Source organism: Microtus pennsylvanicus, chromosome 5 (genome assembly GCF_037038515.1).
Source record: "Microtus pennsylvanicus isolate mMicPen1 chromosome 5, mMicPen1.hap1, whole genome shotgun sequence".
NCBI lineage: Eukaryota > Metazoa > Chordata > Mammalia > Rodentia > Cricetidae > Microtus > Microtus pennsylvanicus.
The window spans coordinates 105078582-105095038 of NC_134583.1; the positions used below are offsets into that span (position 1 = coordinate 105078582).

Genomic DNA, 16457 nt, shown 5'->3' on the forward strand with positions numbered 1-16457 from the left:
GGTTCTGGCCCTCCATCTTTAACAAGAGGAGTATCATATAGTGAGGTTTGCTAACTTTCATCCCTCATCAGAGTAACGCAAGAATTCATGTATGCAATCTTGGTTTAAAGCAGAAATAATACCCCTACAGTATGAACTTGAGAGGGTTTGGACCCAGGTCGTGTCCTAGAATCATGGAGAGACCTGCTCTTTGTTAACACAGCTGAGAAAAGATGAAAGCCATGGAGTTTTTGTTCTACTTGATACTATATCCTATGTCTGCACAAATTCCAACCATCACCAACCTCTGGCCCTCAAGGTCAGCCTCTTCTGTAAGCCCTTGACTATTCTGTTCTGCTGCTTCCATTCAGCTCTGGTAAATTAAACAAACACTAATTCCCAAGACACCCTATTCTTTAGGAGGTGTCTCCTGTTCCCAGTGTCCTACCATTCCGGAGTCAATTATTTTACACGTGTTCCCATAGCTCATGCTTGCACTTCTAATGCAATACTGACGCCTCCCAACAACTTGTAAGTGTTGGTCACAGCCACCTCTTCCCATATAGTAAGTTCCTAAGAGCAGAGATAACTCCATACATCTTCTTGTTACATCTGAAAAAAGAATGTGCCTAGAATAGATACTCAACCAGTGTTTGCTCAATGGGAGAACAGATGGATGGATGGATGGATGAATGGATAATGAATGAGCAAATGAATTGATAGGTGACTATACATTGGGCTACTACACATATATAAAAAAGGGAACCAGACTGTTTAAGTTGAATAGCTTGAACTTAAAAATCAGTGATGATTTAAGTTCAGGAATTTGAGGCAAAAGTAATTGCTTACCCAGACAGAGCTGACATGCCAAAGGAGTTCTCGCATTGCATTGACAATGGCCACAGTGGATGAATGGATGGATGTTATCAGGGACCTTTACTCTAGAGATAGTGAGAATGACAGCCGCTATGAGGCAAACGTTTTCTATTCCTGTTCTATTTTCTATAATTGTTCTTTCATAATCTCAGCTCAAAGCCATCTTCCTACTTTCTGAAATAAAGACTGTAACACTGAAAGAACTAGATGCCATTTTAATTTTTGCTGATTCCCCAAACCAATTTTAAGCCATTTGTTTTTTTCTGTCCTATTTTTAAAAATCCAACCCCCAAGTCATTAGAGTGACCCACAGTCTTTGCTCTGCAAGGCTGACTTATCAGTACAGGTGACCACACCTAGAACTGCAAAGTGGCAGGGGGCCCAAAGAAGCTGAAGCCCACAATCTTGTATGGAGGTTAAAATAATGAAGTTCGGTTTTATTGACTACTAAATGTCCTAGCAAGTTTTTCCACAGAAGCACAGAGAGAAAATGGAAACAAACACCTTTCAGGGAATGTTTCCTTGCCGCACTGACCTTGACTGCAGCAACCGCGCCAGGCTTAACAGCCAAAGGGCACTAGGTCATCTCCACAAAAGCCGTGATGAGTGAACCTACAGTTCCCAAGGAAGCCAAACATAAGCAAACAAATCCCGTGTCTGACTGAGGACTCTGCCCCAGTCCACGTGCCTGCTGGAGCTGCCAGGTCCCCTTTCCTCACAGGCAAAGAAAGCTGGTTGTGACAATCCACCTCTCTGTCTCCTAGGGCCCACAACTCTCCCACTAATTATCTCAGCCCCTCCTGGTCTCCTTCATCCAGCCACCGTGAACAAGACCAGACCGCACAGTAGTACTCTTCCTCGGAGGATTTATACAAACCCACGTACTGGCTTGCATGACATAATCAAGAAAGCTTTTCCCATCATGTTCAGTCTTTTCCAGAAAATCCTTCCCCACCTGCACAGGAAATGGCAACATTCAGAAGGATGCAGCCAGCTTGGTAGCTAAATTAATACTAGACGCAAAATAAGAGAAGAAAACACCCTTTTATACGTCTTGTTGGGGGCGTGCCATTGCGAGTCATAGAAAACTCCAGAAGATGCGAGGGAGGCAGTGTATAGATGGTGGGAGGCTGGGGGAGAATGGACCATTGGGTGGCTGGTGGGAGAGGCGCATCCTAGACGTTCCAACCCTTTCACCTTGGTAGATCTGATTAGGAGTGCAAAGTTGAGTCCTCCACGTTGGTGAGGTCTTCTGCTTACCCAAAGTCTTTCAAACATAAGAGTCTCTCAGTCTCTCTCTCTCTCTCTCTCTCTCTCTCTCTCTCTCTCTCTCTCTCTCTCTCTCTGTCCCTGAATCTTTTCTCACAAGACATACACAGGGGCTGATTAATAGTTTCCTAGTGCAGCTATCTCTCTCCAAAGGGGAGCTCATGGACGTGGTGAAATACAGATACCAAACAATAGTGAAGCTTTGACAGACAGCTAAAGACCCTGCTGCACTTGGAGGAACTGAACAAACCAAACCAAGAGGAGTGTTTACCCTCCCTCCCCACCCTCATTTCATCTTACCCCCTCCCCCAACAGCAAAATAGCTTTTGTTTCCCCAAAGTCCTAAGAGGCACAAACAGGAAGCAAGAAGGCACGGTGAAGCGTCTCTCCTCTCTCATCTCTCGGGCGCTCTTCTGCCCTGTGCTCAGGTGATGACGGTGGGCCCCCTCCGGCCAGTTCTCTCGTGAATCTGGGAGATTTTCAGCGCGATGGCTATGAGAGGGCTCAACACTGCCTGCAAAAGAGAGGAGGACAATCACCAGCTGGCAATCAGCTATAGCACGGGCTTTGGGACGGAATTCTACCTCAGGGGCATGGATTCAGAGTGTCTTTTACAGCCTGCAGGCAGTGGCTGGAATGGGCAGGACACAGAAAACTGCTCTGTGAGGTCTCACTCAACCCCAGAGAAATTAATTCATGGTGGGACAAGCATGAGCCTCCTGCTAAACAAGGCTGTGAATTCGGGAAGGCTAGAATCCACGGCTATCATAATCCGAGCGGCGGAAATATTAATCTAGGCGCATGTGGGGTAAGGTATTACTTGAGGGGCTATTTTATATAATTAAACTGTGTAACTTCAATAACGAACAGCCACAAAATAATTTCACTTTGTTCAAATAATTATATTGAAATAATTTCAATTTAATTGCCCCAATAAATAGTAAGATATGAGTACACATATAGACAGGTTTTTCTTTAAAAATGAAATTTAGTATTTTAGAGACAATAGAGAATGGTGATTATCTGTCGAACTAGATATGCACGAAATATGGTAAAATATCAAAGAGAAATCGAAAAAATGAAAAAAATCCTTCAGCTTCACAATCACACTAGAAACTAGGAGAGGAACTGTAGGATGCAAACTGGCAGTCAAAAGGCTGCTTGGTAGACTCTGTGATCTTTTATTATAAAATCAACCTATACTTTCTCAGCTGTCAAATGTATGCCTCCGGTATGCACCCCAGTTGAAAGCAGCACCTTTCCTTGGTGAGGTCTTACTATCCTTTTTGCTCTGGTGAGTTATCAGCCTGCCATTTGGATCTCTGGCCCCAGGGATCGCTAAGAAGACCATGCACTGCATTCATCACGGCTTTCTGGAAAGCTGGCCTCTGCAGCGATACGGTGGTTGTGTCAGTGGTGTGGCGTGTACATGCACTGTGCTAGTCCTCAATGCAGCTTCACAGTAAGCATATCCTTGAAAGTTGTTGGCCAGAAGCAACCTCCCTGGCTGGGCTATGGTTTAGATATGGTTTGGGTTTACCCTCTTGTGTGTTAAAAGCTTATCCTTGGGTGGCAAGGTTGGGAGACAGTGGGCCTCTCTAAAACTGTGAGCCCAAAGAAACCATGTCTCCTTATAAGAAAATTAACTGGGAAATTTCATCATAATGATGCAAAGTTTATTAGTACACTGAATAAAGGGTACAACTAATAATAGTTTACATGGCTATGTCTCACACTAGGTGGTGGGTTTGGAGCCAGAGAGATGGTTTAGTAGTCAAGGGTCCTTGCTGCCTTGCAGAGGACTTGAGTTTGGTACCCAGCACCCATATGGAAGCTTACAACTTCCATTCCCAGGGATTTAATGACCTCTTCTGACTTCCACAGGCACCAAGCATTCAAGTGCTGCACAACCATACATACAGGAAAAACACTCATACACATAAAATAAAAGGGGCAGGTTTTCTTTACCCAGCCTTGAAATATAGCAAGCTTTCGCATTCCAGGCATACAGTTCAGAAATGACGCTATGTGACTTTACAGACTGAGTTCCAAGGAGGCCCTGGAGCATCCCACCAAGCCCTGAGCAGTCATGTCATGAAACCTGACTCAGGCCTACAACACAACTATGAAGATTCCTCCAGAGCATCCCAGCGCCAGCCACTGGGGTCACTCACCATCAGTTTCCCCACCAGACACTGACATCGTAGAGGTGGGTAGGGCAAGCTATTCCAGAGCCATGTTCAAATTCCTGGCTGTCAGGATCCGCGGGCACACAGAATGTGTCCTTGCGATGTGCTGCTAAGCTGTGAGGAAGCTTGTTAAGTAACACCCACTGATGACGGCAGCCAAGGTCACAGGGCTTCCTTAGGCAAGGAAAGGGTTAAGTGCTGGATTATACAGGAGAGGGGGTTGACTGCCTCTATAGGATGAGGTGGGCATGGGCTGGCTTTATTTCCGCCTCTAGCACAAACTAGACAAGGCATTTAATCTCCTGTGTCTTACTTTTCAAATTGGACTCTAATAATAGTTCCTACCACAGAGTCATGAGCATGGAACCGGATGATGTATGACAGCACTTAGCAAAGTGCCTGTCACATAGTCAACATTCAATTAATAGTAGATATTTACACATTATAATATCATTAGCAAAGGCTCCCGGGCAGTTTTAAGTCAGGATACTTTTGCGAGTGTTAAGGGGCTCTCAGAGAACAGAATGTTTGGCTGGCTCTTTTCTCTATGGACCAGCAATTTTTAAAATCCACACCTGAAAGCCGTACCCGGTCTGCCTTTAAAGTGACACCAAGCCACATTTCAGAGCTGTTCTTGCAAATTGATCCTAAAGAGCATGGGCAAAAGAACCTTTAATCAACATGGCAGGGGTCCTCTCGGTCAACACACTCCACATCTGACAGCAGCATTACAAAACAGGCTGGCACCATGGTTACCAGGCAGCCAGATGTATACACAGCTGCGTTCCCAGCAGCATCCGACCCTGCAAGTCAGGGCTGTCAAGGGTGACCAGAAGGCCTCACCCAAGTACATATGTAAATTCGGATTAGGGACACCTTGCCACTCACAAGGAACACAATAGCCTACACAAGGCAGTGGACTGAAGTATTGGGTTTTTCTTCTTCTTCAACAGTTTTCAGTAGAGGACACCGAGCGCCTGCTATGACTCCAACACTACTCTCAATCCACATATCGATTATGTCACTTTTTCGATGAAGACATTGAGGCCTGGAGGCCGGACTGGATAATGCTCTGATCTGAGCCTCCCAGTTGGGCTATTATTAGCAGAGATGACCCCTCATCCACAGGGAAACGTTCCTGAAAGTGGTGTGTGTGTGTGTATGTGTGTGTGTGCTGGAGGGGGGGGGAGTGTCTTTTATGCTTTGTTTTTGTTTTTTTCTGTTGTTGTTATTATTATTAGAGTTGTCTGAACGCCTGTAGTGTAAAAACGTTCTGTTTCAGGGCTGGCATTTGAAATCTGCCCTTTGAAAAGAATGTGAACCATTGTAACTCCAGTTCCAGGGGAATCCAACATCCCCTCAGGGCTTCTGAGGGCATTGCGCTCTTGTGGTGATCAGACATACATGCAGGCAAAGCACCCATACACATAAAAGAATGGTAAACTTTTATAACCACAGAGGATTTGTTGAATTTAATCTACTTGAATTATATGTGAAATTGATGTCCGCACTCTGAGGACAGCCTGAGTGATGTCACCTGGTTCTCCTTAGCTGTCCAGTCAGCAGCGCATACTGCCTGCACCGAGAGGTTCCAGCAGCGCCATTCTCTGAGATTAAAGGCTTCTCTGGCTCCCTTCAGAAGAATTTTGGCCATAAATGAATGACACATTTTATCAAATGCATTCTTTGCTTTTTTTTATTGCTTTGATTTCTAAGCTAATTGCCTTTGTGATAGTGGCAGAAGCCTTTCACTCCCATCTAGCCATAGTTAATGTTTACAGCTGTCTCTGTGTTGTGCAGGGAACTTTATGTTTATGTCAATTGGAGAGGTATCGATTTATGCCCATTAAGTTGGGTGTGTTAACTAATCTATAGTAGCACTAATAGTATGTTTGCTTGGTCTAATAATTACTGAAGCAGGGTTAAGAATATCCTAGGATTACAAAGGATTTCTTTACCTTTTTTTTTTCTTATACTTTCTCTAGTCTTTTGGTTTAGAGATTTACATTTGTATTTCCTGGGAGAAATTAAACCATTTTGAAGAGTTCCTCTTTATCTTTCACAATGAGTTTGACCTTAAAGCCTATCTTATCTGAAATGACGAATGCTGTTTTTGTTATTGTTGTAAGGCTGTACGTGTGCACAGGCGTGTGTGTGCACGCGCGCTCTCACACTCGCTCGCGCACACACACACACCTCAGTTTTAAAACACTCAGATTCTGATTTTTTTAAAGATCTCATCCTTTTAAAATCTCTTTTGTGGGGGATGTAAGGAATCTTGAGTGAATGTGTCTTACAATGACACAACCCCAATCAAGGGCCCCAATGCCTCAGACCTATGGAAATAACAAAGTCTTCCCTGGTAAGATTCATAGGGATGCCAAAGCCCTCCTCTGGTCCAAGTGTGAGTGTTGACGGTGTTTGCAGAAACTGTCAAGCACATTTTCCTCTTCAGTGATGGCTGCAGCCTGAGACTGCTCCCTAGAGACCTCCTGCCCAGATTAGCTAACCCTGCTTCCTTGTTCAGCCACGGACCATAAAGCCCCCCCCACACACACCTTGTTCATCTGTGTACAACAAGTATGCCTTCTTGATGCAGATTATAAAATAAACACGCTGAGGTTCTGGGCTGCTGCTGCAGTTGGTGCCGCTATCACAGGGAGCACAGTCCGTCCCGTTCCAGCTTTTCTGTCTGTCTGTGTGTCTATCCTCTCTTCAGTCAAGTTTGCAGGACAGCACGCTCTTTGTTTCCATTCCTGTCACACTTTATTTCACAATCCATCTGGGATGATGTCCCCTGCCCCGACATGATCTTGGGGGATTTCCTCATGTGCGGGCCAGCTGCGGCACTACTTTCCTGTGTTGGCTGCTGGAAACGCTCTTCCGCTTGCTTGCGTTTTACAAGAAGGGTGTCACTGCATTGGGAACTCTAGACTCTAAGTGCTTTGACTCTGGTCCTTTGACCTTCTAAAACTTGTTTGTCAACAAAACAATTACTTCTTTGACTTTCATTTTCTGTTATTCCGGTCTGGTTTATCTAGACATGAGTTAATAATTAATTATATCTTCTGTTTGGCCTTCAAGTTCCATTGCACTGACGCTTTTTCAGATTTTGCCTGTACCCCAGGGCCTTCTCCTCTCCTTTTGAGACTAATGAATCATGCTGGAACTGCTCACGTAACTTTCACGTCTCGCACCCTCTCTTCTATTCCCCCCCTTCATCTCTCCAGTTGTGTTACATCTGGTTTCTGCAAACATAGCCTAAGTTTGCTAACAATCTCTTCCGCTGTGAATAAAACCATAATGTCTTAATTTTGACTATCATTTTTAGTTCTTTAATTTTAACATCTTGCTTTTTCATTTTGAAGATTAAGTTTTATTTATGTGTATGAACGTTTTTGTCTATGTGTTTCTGGGTGTGCACCACGTGTGTTCCTGGCGCCCAAGGAGCCCAAAAGAGAGTGTTAGATACTTTGGAACTGGAGTAACAGACAGTTAGGAGCCACTTTGTGCTTTGTGGGAAGTGAACCTGGGTCTCTCGCGAAAGCAGCAAGTACTTTTAGCTGCAGAGGGCCATCTCTCTAGTCCCCAACATCCTGATTTTAAAAAATAATTAATTTCTAGTTATTTGCTGATAACTTTATGTCTAATGTTTGAAATCCATGAGTATGGTGAAAATAATTGTTTTATAGCTGGTCAGATGCAATCCCATATAGCTGGTCTCTTTTGACTGTAGAGAGGTTTGTTGATTCTGGTACATACGCTTTGTCTTTCCAGGTGACCTGCAAGCCTTCACTTGCGGTCCATCTTGTTTGAAAAGAGGTTATACACATACCATGAGGTATCAGACCCTGTCAGCTTCCTCCATTTCCTTCTGGGAGATTTCTGGGGGACCCAGTGGTTATTGAACTTAAGGCTCTTTGATTCCCACCTTTATCATGTTCTCTTCGTGTTACCCCCTAGCACAGGGTTGCCATGAGGATCTCCTGCCTTTGGTGGGAGCTCTACTTATTTTTCCTTCAGCCACAGGAAGCTGCCACCGGTCTGCCTCACTGAGGTCTCTTTGGCTAATCCTTTTCATAGCAGAGCTGGTGGTAATGGAGCAGGCTGTCCACCTGGCCCCCTTGTCTGTCACCTAGACCCCGTGTAGATAGGCAAATGTCCTAGACAGAAAGGGTCCTGGCTCATCTCCCAAACTCCATCTCCTTGTTTCTGCTACTGCTTTATGGTGATGGATATCTCTAAAAATATGTTTTTATGGTTGTCTTTCTGTTTGTTTTCATCGTCTGATTTCCAGATGGTTTGAATTACCTAGACCATTGCTACCAGAAGCTAGCAACCTTTCGCACAAGGTTTATTCTATTTTCTAATTATATTCCTGCCAATTAAAATATAATATATATGAAAATTAAAATACTTTATCTTAAAAACCAGAAAATCTAGCAACCTTGATGTTATATATTAATATAACTGGAGAGGGGTTGGTGTTTCCCAAATTTTTACCCCACCCTACTGTCTTAAATACCCCAGTAGACACTCAGGGCCTGTGTTGGTGGTTTTCTGAGTTTTTTTACCATGAAAATCAACAATGGAACAGAGACAATAAAATAATGCTGAGAGAGCATGAGCGAGAGAGCATGGATTATACCTCGATAACACACACCCAAAGATCTAGGACATTCTCATTTATTTATTTTTCCCTTTTTCTGACATAGATTCTTGCTATAAACTTGAAGACCATTTGGGAAGGCTGACAGATTAACACGGAGCCCAGAAACCTTTAGAGGAAGAAGGAACTGAGGTCCCCGTCACCGGCACTGGTCCCAAGGATGCAAACTCTCAGCAGGGACTCCTCTGAACTGACCATGGCTCAGGCACAGATCTGTAATCTACAACTGTCCCCAAGCACCGGGTCCTTCCCCAGGGTACACAGCAGCCTGACAAACAACAGTAAGATGCTCTGATTCTTCTCTTAGGAATAATACTTTTATTTATTTATTTGAGAATTTTGTAAGCAAGAAAAAAAAACATATTTACTTTCCTGTCAAACACCCCATTTCTACATGTCGATAACTCATAATAATGTAGATAAGGTAATAGAAAAGTTCCCTACAAATCAAAGCATTACAGTATCAAGGCTCTAATCATTGGCGCATAGTAATATTAGAAGATAGGCATTTAGTATGGATAGACCATAGAATAGGAAGAAAGAAATTGTGCAAGGCAAGGGGAGAAATAGAGGGATAGGTCAAAATAAAGAGTGACTAGACCACAAAGTGATATTTGGATATCACTCGGTAGGTCAATCATTTCCTTTGGAATATATGTATTTTAATTGACTACTGATACTTAAACTGGAAGACAAAGACAACTCAGACAGAAAACAGACATATTATTTTGCTAAATAAATATTTGTAAACAAAAGAAAAAGAAAGAAAGAAAACTAGGGTGAGATGAATGGGCTGAACAGAGATACCCAGGTCCTGGGTCTATGGTGACAAGGACAGTTGTCACTGAGCGGAGCCCTGAGTGTCAGCTCTTTTCTCCTCTTTCTCTTTCATCCCAGGAACTGCCAAGGCCTAGGCAAGGACTTCAATAGGTTCGATGTTGGAGGCCCAGCACCACCATGTCTTTTCAGGCCAACCCTTGGTAAGGCCATTCTATGTAGTAAAAACATGCTATATGCTGATGACGACTATTTTTGTTTTTCTTGAAGAAGGAAGCGTACATGCCATAATAGTAGGTAGGACCAAGAACATTTTCTTTTATCCTGACAGGCTGACCTTTAGAACAGAGACAGCAAACCTCTTCCTTTATCTCCCTTTATCAACAAAATAAAGTTCATTTATCTTTTCTAATGAAAGATAAGATTAAAAAGAGATCAAAAACGTGAGAGAGTTCTCAGTTCTTTGAACAAAGGCCACTTAACTTTGCTGCACCCTAGGCCAGTGAGGGGCCCAGCCTACTTTCTGTTCCCTGCCCTGATCCCTGTAGCCAACTAGAGGGAACACCCATCAGATTGCAACTGGAGCAGACAATGATGAAAACAGTGGGGACAGACTGTCCCAGCCATTGACAAGGTGTTCCTTATGGGTATTAGCTTCCTAGGGCAACAGCAAGGATCGCTATGTTGAAGATTGGATAGCCCAACATTGGTTGAGCTGCAGGGGCATAGAAAAAGGAAAAGGTTTACCATGAAGGTTGCTTGAGTCTCACAAAGCAGACAGCTCAGCGGGGCACTCGTGCATGCCACAGACCAAGGATGGAAAGGAGCCCACCATAGCAGAGGAGTTTTCCTTGCAGTACAAAGTCATTAGAGGGGTTCATGGATGGCCACTATACATTTTATGAGTATACTTAGTCATAGGAGCATGGCTTTTTTCCCCTTATTTTCTTCCTTCCTTCCTTCTTTCCTTCCTTTTTTCTCCTTACATTCTGTGCCTTTAAGACTCAGCTGTCAAACAAACCTTAAGTGTTTTAAACAATTGCCTTTTCCAGAGTAATTCGTGCTGTGCTAGACTGTCTACCAACAAATTTAGCAAGACTTCCGTGTCTTGGAAAAATTTCAAATTAGAAGTTTCCTTACTTCATCCAGGGCTTATTTTGACTCTCTCAGCTTAGCTAAGATAACCATGAAAGAAAACAAGCTCACGTGTGGATTGACACTGAGGTAAGGTTTCCATGGAGACCCAAAATGAAACTGATCTTGTTTCCCTTTTTGTGAATTGGCCTGAAAAACAGGAAGAAATCTTCCCAGACTCTCAGAAATTTCTTTCCTTGGGTTGTTTTCTACACTCCTGGTAATTTTCCAGGTGTAGGAAGGCATGGCAGAGGTCATTACCCTCACAACTACATGGAAGTTGGGCTGGCATTTGAAGACTTATCTGCTAGGCAGAGGCGGAAGAAATAAGCACCTCAAAGGTCACCTCCAGAAGACTTCTCTGACTGTAAGGTACACATGAGTCACCTGCGAGCTTGTGACAGTACAGAATCTGCTCAGTGAGTCTGAGAAGGGGCTCGAGCCTGCAATTCTTAGATTTTTGGTTGTGAGCCTAGCTTTTAATGGCTGAGCCATCTCTCCAAACCTTAGCCTGCAATTCTAAGAAGCAGCCTGCTGCCGTGGATCAAGGATCCATTGGGAAGTGAAGGCTCCACTGGGATCCATTGGGCAGAAGCTTGATAAACATAAAAATATACTTGTTTTGTAATTCCTTATCATTGTTTTACTTGTTAAAAGTGAATTTGTAATAACTGCCAATTCTGAACCCTGTTATGAATTAGACAATGTTAACACAAGTGGGGGGGGGACCAGTTTCTTCATCTATAGACAAACACTCACAGAGTCAAGGACAGTGTGACACATACATACAGCTGTAGAATCTCAGGACTACATCATCAAAGTGTCTTAACATTCTGGGAACACTACACTGGCCATCCTGACTGTAGCTCCTGAACATGGGCCTAAAGCAAAGAACAGAACACCAGAACAGACCCATTGCTTGGCGGGGATGCTGACTTTGGAAGTGAATCTGGGAGTTACCATTAAGGCATCTGTCCCTGGTGACCCTCCAAGGGAAGCTTGTTCACACTAGTGTAGCTTGTTCACACTGGTGTAGCTTGGGCAGCTGCTAACAGTTTGGCATGGTTCATATTCAGACTTTTCTTTCTCTGTCCCATTTAACTGTTTCGTCCGGCATAGGTAAAATAGTATTCGTCTGTAAACCATGTCAAAGCAACTGCTTAAAGTGAAAAGTAAGAGGAGGAGGAGAAGAAACTTTCCAATAGGAAGCGAAATACCTGAAAAAATTAGACTTCAAAAGCTAAATATATTTTAAAACATTTCCATGTTTGGTTATACTCAAAAGTTAAGAAGTTCAATCTCATGAGGGTCCAGTGTGCAGATTTTTATAAAATCTCGACATTCATCCAGATTCACAAATACACATAAATGCTAGTATAATTTTGTCTTTTTAAAAAATAGTTGGTTTTTATTTTATGTGCATTAATATTTGCCTGGATGTACATGCAGTGCCCACAGAGGGCAGAAGACGGGGTAGGATCCCCTGGGATTAGAGTCACAGCTGGCTGTGAATTATCATGTAGATGCTGAGATTTAAACACAGGTCCCCTGGAAGAGCAGCCAGTGTTCTTTACCATGGATTCATCTTTCTGGTCCTGTAATTTTGCCTTTTTAAAAATAAAAATCTTTAGACGAAGACATTCGGATGCATGCATCACTACTGTAACCTGAAACTGTGACCAGCTGTCATTTTCAGAAGCTGGAAAGAAAAGGCTCACATGGGATAGCCTTTAGTCTAAAGCTGGCCTTCTCTCAGTTCCTGTATAGCCTATGAAATAAAAACAGCTTTTATGCTACTAACTGATTTTTTTTTTACAAAAATACCCAAAGATATTATGACCTGTTAAAATCTGAAACTCAAGTTTTGGTACCCATAAATGTAGTTCCGTTGGGATGCTAGCCTCACTGATTTGACCATGTGGACTGCTTTTTTTTAGCAGTCAAGAAGTTGTACATAGACCAGGGGAATTGTGCCCACCTCCCCATAACATCCCTACATTGCAGTCCCAATGCTACCTTATTTGGGGACAGAAGTCATTAAGTTAAACCAAGGTCACTAATTACATTATGACATATGCTATTTTTTGAATTTTAAATGTCTGCCAAAGGCCCATCTGTCAAACTCTCAGTCTCCAGTCTGGGGCACTATTAGGAATTAGAGTTTAGTAAAGGAAAGTTAGGCCACCAGGCACTTGCCATGAAAGGGACTTTTGCGACAATGGTCTCTGCTGTTGCTTTCCTACCATCACGGAGGAAGCAGCTTTGCTCTGTCATGCATTTCCCACCCTGACATGCTGCCCCTACTGGAAGGTAGAAGAGTCAGCCAAGCATAGACTAAAGCCTCTGGAACCAAAAGTCTCTCCTCCTTCTCAGCTGACTGCCCCGAGTGTTTTGCCAAGGTGATGGAGCACTGACGTCACTGGTGTTCTTAGACAAAGGTGGGATTAGGACACAGAAACGTCAGAGACAGAGAAGGCAACTGTGTTCTCCCTGGGAAGGAAGGCCTAGAACAGCCCATTCCTCAGAGCCCCTAGAACAGTGCTCCTCAACCTTCCTAACGCTGTGACCCTTTAACAGGGTGCTTTATGCTGTGGTGACCCCAACCATAAACTTACTTCATTGCCATTTTGTAACTGTAATTTTGCTGTTGTTATGAATCGTAATGTAAATATCTGATGTGCTGGATATCTGACCTTCAACCCCTGTGAAAGGATCATTCGACCCAAAGAGGGTCACGACCCACAGGTTGAGAACCACTGCCCCGGAAGGAACCAACCCTTTGAATACCTGGACCTTAAACTTCTCTCCAGACTTGTGACGTGGTGAGTTTCTTTTGCTCTGTGACATCAGTTCTCGCAAACTAGTGCCGCTGGCCAAGACCCCACACTTTACTAACAGACCCTTTGAGGGAAGCTTGCCGGCACCTGCTCTCTGATGCTAATCATTCTGGTCAAGTCGGTAAATTTAACAAGAACATGCCTGCTGACCAGCAGCAGAGACTTCAGAAACCCTTCCTTCGATGAACCTACCCACCTTCCATTATCTCCCCCCCCAACTCGGGAGTTTATTATGTCCACGTGGTAGAAATGGCCCACAAATGGTGCATCTGCTTGGATAAATTGGGTCACCGAGCAAGTCCCGCTCCGTGTGCCCTGCTTTGAGTCAGGAAGACCTTGAATTTACTCCACACTCTCTGTGGATGAAGGTGCACTAGCAGAGACTCATCTCCAACCTTCCCCACAGCACAGAATGAGCAGAAGGGCACAGGCCCTGGCAGCTTCTTCTAAGAGTCAGGTTTCCAGACACTGTCAGCTCCAAGGGAAGCCTCCCCAGAATCCTGCCCACATTATTGACTTTAAAGAGGAGGTGCAGGGGAGGAAGCAATAACCAAAGCTGGGATTTATTAAGCAAATTCATGAGGCATGCATGGGACAAACTTTTTACAGCAATAATCCGATTTACAGGTGGTTATAAAAATCCCATAAAATAAAAGGCGTCTGAGTAGTCCATTTGGAATGCTCTGATCAAATGACCGATATCCAAACAAGCTATGCACTCCCGTGGAACTGGGAAATGGAAGAAACAGGGCTGAAAAACCACATTCTTGGCTCTGAAACTTGACCTCCGACCCAGATACCATCACTATGACACTAACTATATGTAAAAGACAAACAAACAAAAAACAGGACCTTGCTGGAGCATCTTCCCAAATTTTAGCTACCTGAAGAACCAGCTGGCTCTACCATTTTATCTCTGCGTTTAGCCTGTCTGTTTAATGTGATGCATTGGTATGCCAGGGCCTCACTGCTATGGAAGAGACTGCCCTCCTGGAGCTAGCTAAGTCTTAGAGATACCCAACAGCTTACACTAGAGTGCCCTCCTGCAGGCCAGTGGCTCGCTTCATTAGGTTCATACTGAAGCCACTGTTTTCCTGCCCTGCATCTCCCAAAGCCATACACAAAGCAGTTAGGAACAGGCCCTGTGCTCTGGAATGGAGCCTCCTGGAATTAGTCAAACTAGTCAATCCTAAACTTGCTTGCCTGGCCTAGCCTACTTTTATCCCAGAAAAATAATAGTGGCTTCAGCCCAAGGCTTCCCCTTGTTTCTTCTGCCTCCCAGCTGCCGCTAATACACTCTGTGTGATCTGGTGGGTGTGCCCCCCGCTTTAGGACTGTGAGTGATAAATCATTTTGTCAACTGGCAGTTATCTCCTGATCTGCTGGCCCTTTTATATCTGACAATAATGGAACCATGACTTGAAGCCACTCTCGTAGTCTCTCTGTTCCTAAACTGCAGAGTACAGAGGCCTCAGCCAACCAAACAGCACCGCACAGGACAATTTCTACCAACAGAAACGCTCAAAGATGAGCTCCCTCCCGTCCCAAGCTACTTAGAACCAGGACTTCATTACCCCTTTTGGTATTTTCCTCCATCCCAAGACCAAATATTCTGCCATCAAAATACCCCCACCCTCACCCCAAGCTCCCTTTAGATCCCAGCATTCCTGGGAGGCAAAAACAGGGACAAGGGACTCCCCCGTTGAGTATCCTGCACAGAATTATTTCTCAATATGGCAGTAGGATAGCGGACTTCGAACGAGCTGAGCCAGCTGACCGCCTCTCTGGCGGAAATGCCATCTCCCATGCCGGTGCACCGTTGTGGTGAAGTGTGGCAGTGCCCTCTCCGGGTGCCAGTTGAAGACACTGAGTCCGGGCTTTCTGCCAAAGACCTCAGGCCCTGACCAGGATCTCTGTGGACATTCATGCGCTGGGATGCACTCCGCTTCTGGGCAAAGGCAATGATCTACTAGCCGCACCAAAAGGTGCTGCCTGAAAGAAGTCCTGGATCACCACCAGCCGTGAGACTTGGGCAGCTTTCTATGAAAAGGCAGGTGTGGAAATGCTGCTTTGCTGTGCAGTGGGACTGGAACGAATGACGCTAGAAAAGCCAGACAGGACCGGCCACAGCTTGTCAAACCCATTCATCTTGGCCAGGAGTTGTGACTAGTGACCTTCTGTACTTGCGTGGCCAGCACAATTTTCATTCATGCTTTCTTCTGACACCGAGTAAATAAGATCTGGCAAGATTTGATGATGTGTGGACATAGACCGCGTGGGTTTAACCAATGGCTGCTTAACAGCCCGTGTGCTTTGGACACAGCCATGCTGAGGCTCAGCGCAAACTGGCTGGTGAGAGTTGACATTGTATCTGAATTTTAGAAAATCAGTTGAGCAGCAGAAGGATCAGATCTTAAAAGTTATATTTCCTTATATTTGTTTAAAAGTTAGTTTTGTTTTGAACTATGTGTATCAAGTAAAAATGGGACAATTCATTAGGATTTCTAAACCTTAAGCTAAACCCAACCTGAGTCCAAGGTCCAGGTACAATACTCTCTCTACTCCTCCGTGATCTTTTCTTAAGGCCACTAGGTTTTTTGGACAGGTTGTCAGCTTGAGAGTCTGTCATGAGCTTTGGAAAGAGAGCCTCTTCTGTTTCTGCTGCTCTATCTGAGACGTAAGATATCTATCTGTCACAGGATTGGCATGAGGGATAAGCATAAGCGG

At 44.2% G+C, this 16457-nt stretch overlaps 1 protein-coding gene across 1 annotated transcript in view; it reads right to left on the minus strand.

The window, feature by feature from the left end:
- Positions 1 to 1260: 1260 nt before the first annotated feature.
- Positions 1261 to 16457, minus strand: part of Pgm5 (phosphoglucomutase 5) — a 152838-nt gene continuing 137641 nt past the window's right edge. Inside the window, exon 11 of the mRNA XM_075973744.1 lies at positions 1261 to 2638. Within this exon, the coding sequence (XP_075829859.1) occupies positions 2549 to 2638 (90 nt within the window). The 3' untranslated portion in view covers positions 1261 to 2548. The remainder of the gene's footprint in view (positions 2639 to 16457) is intronic.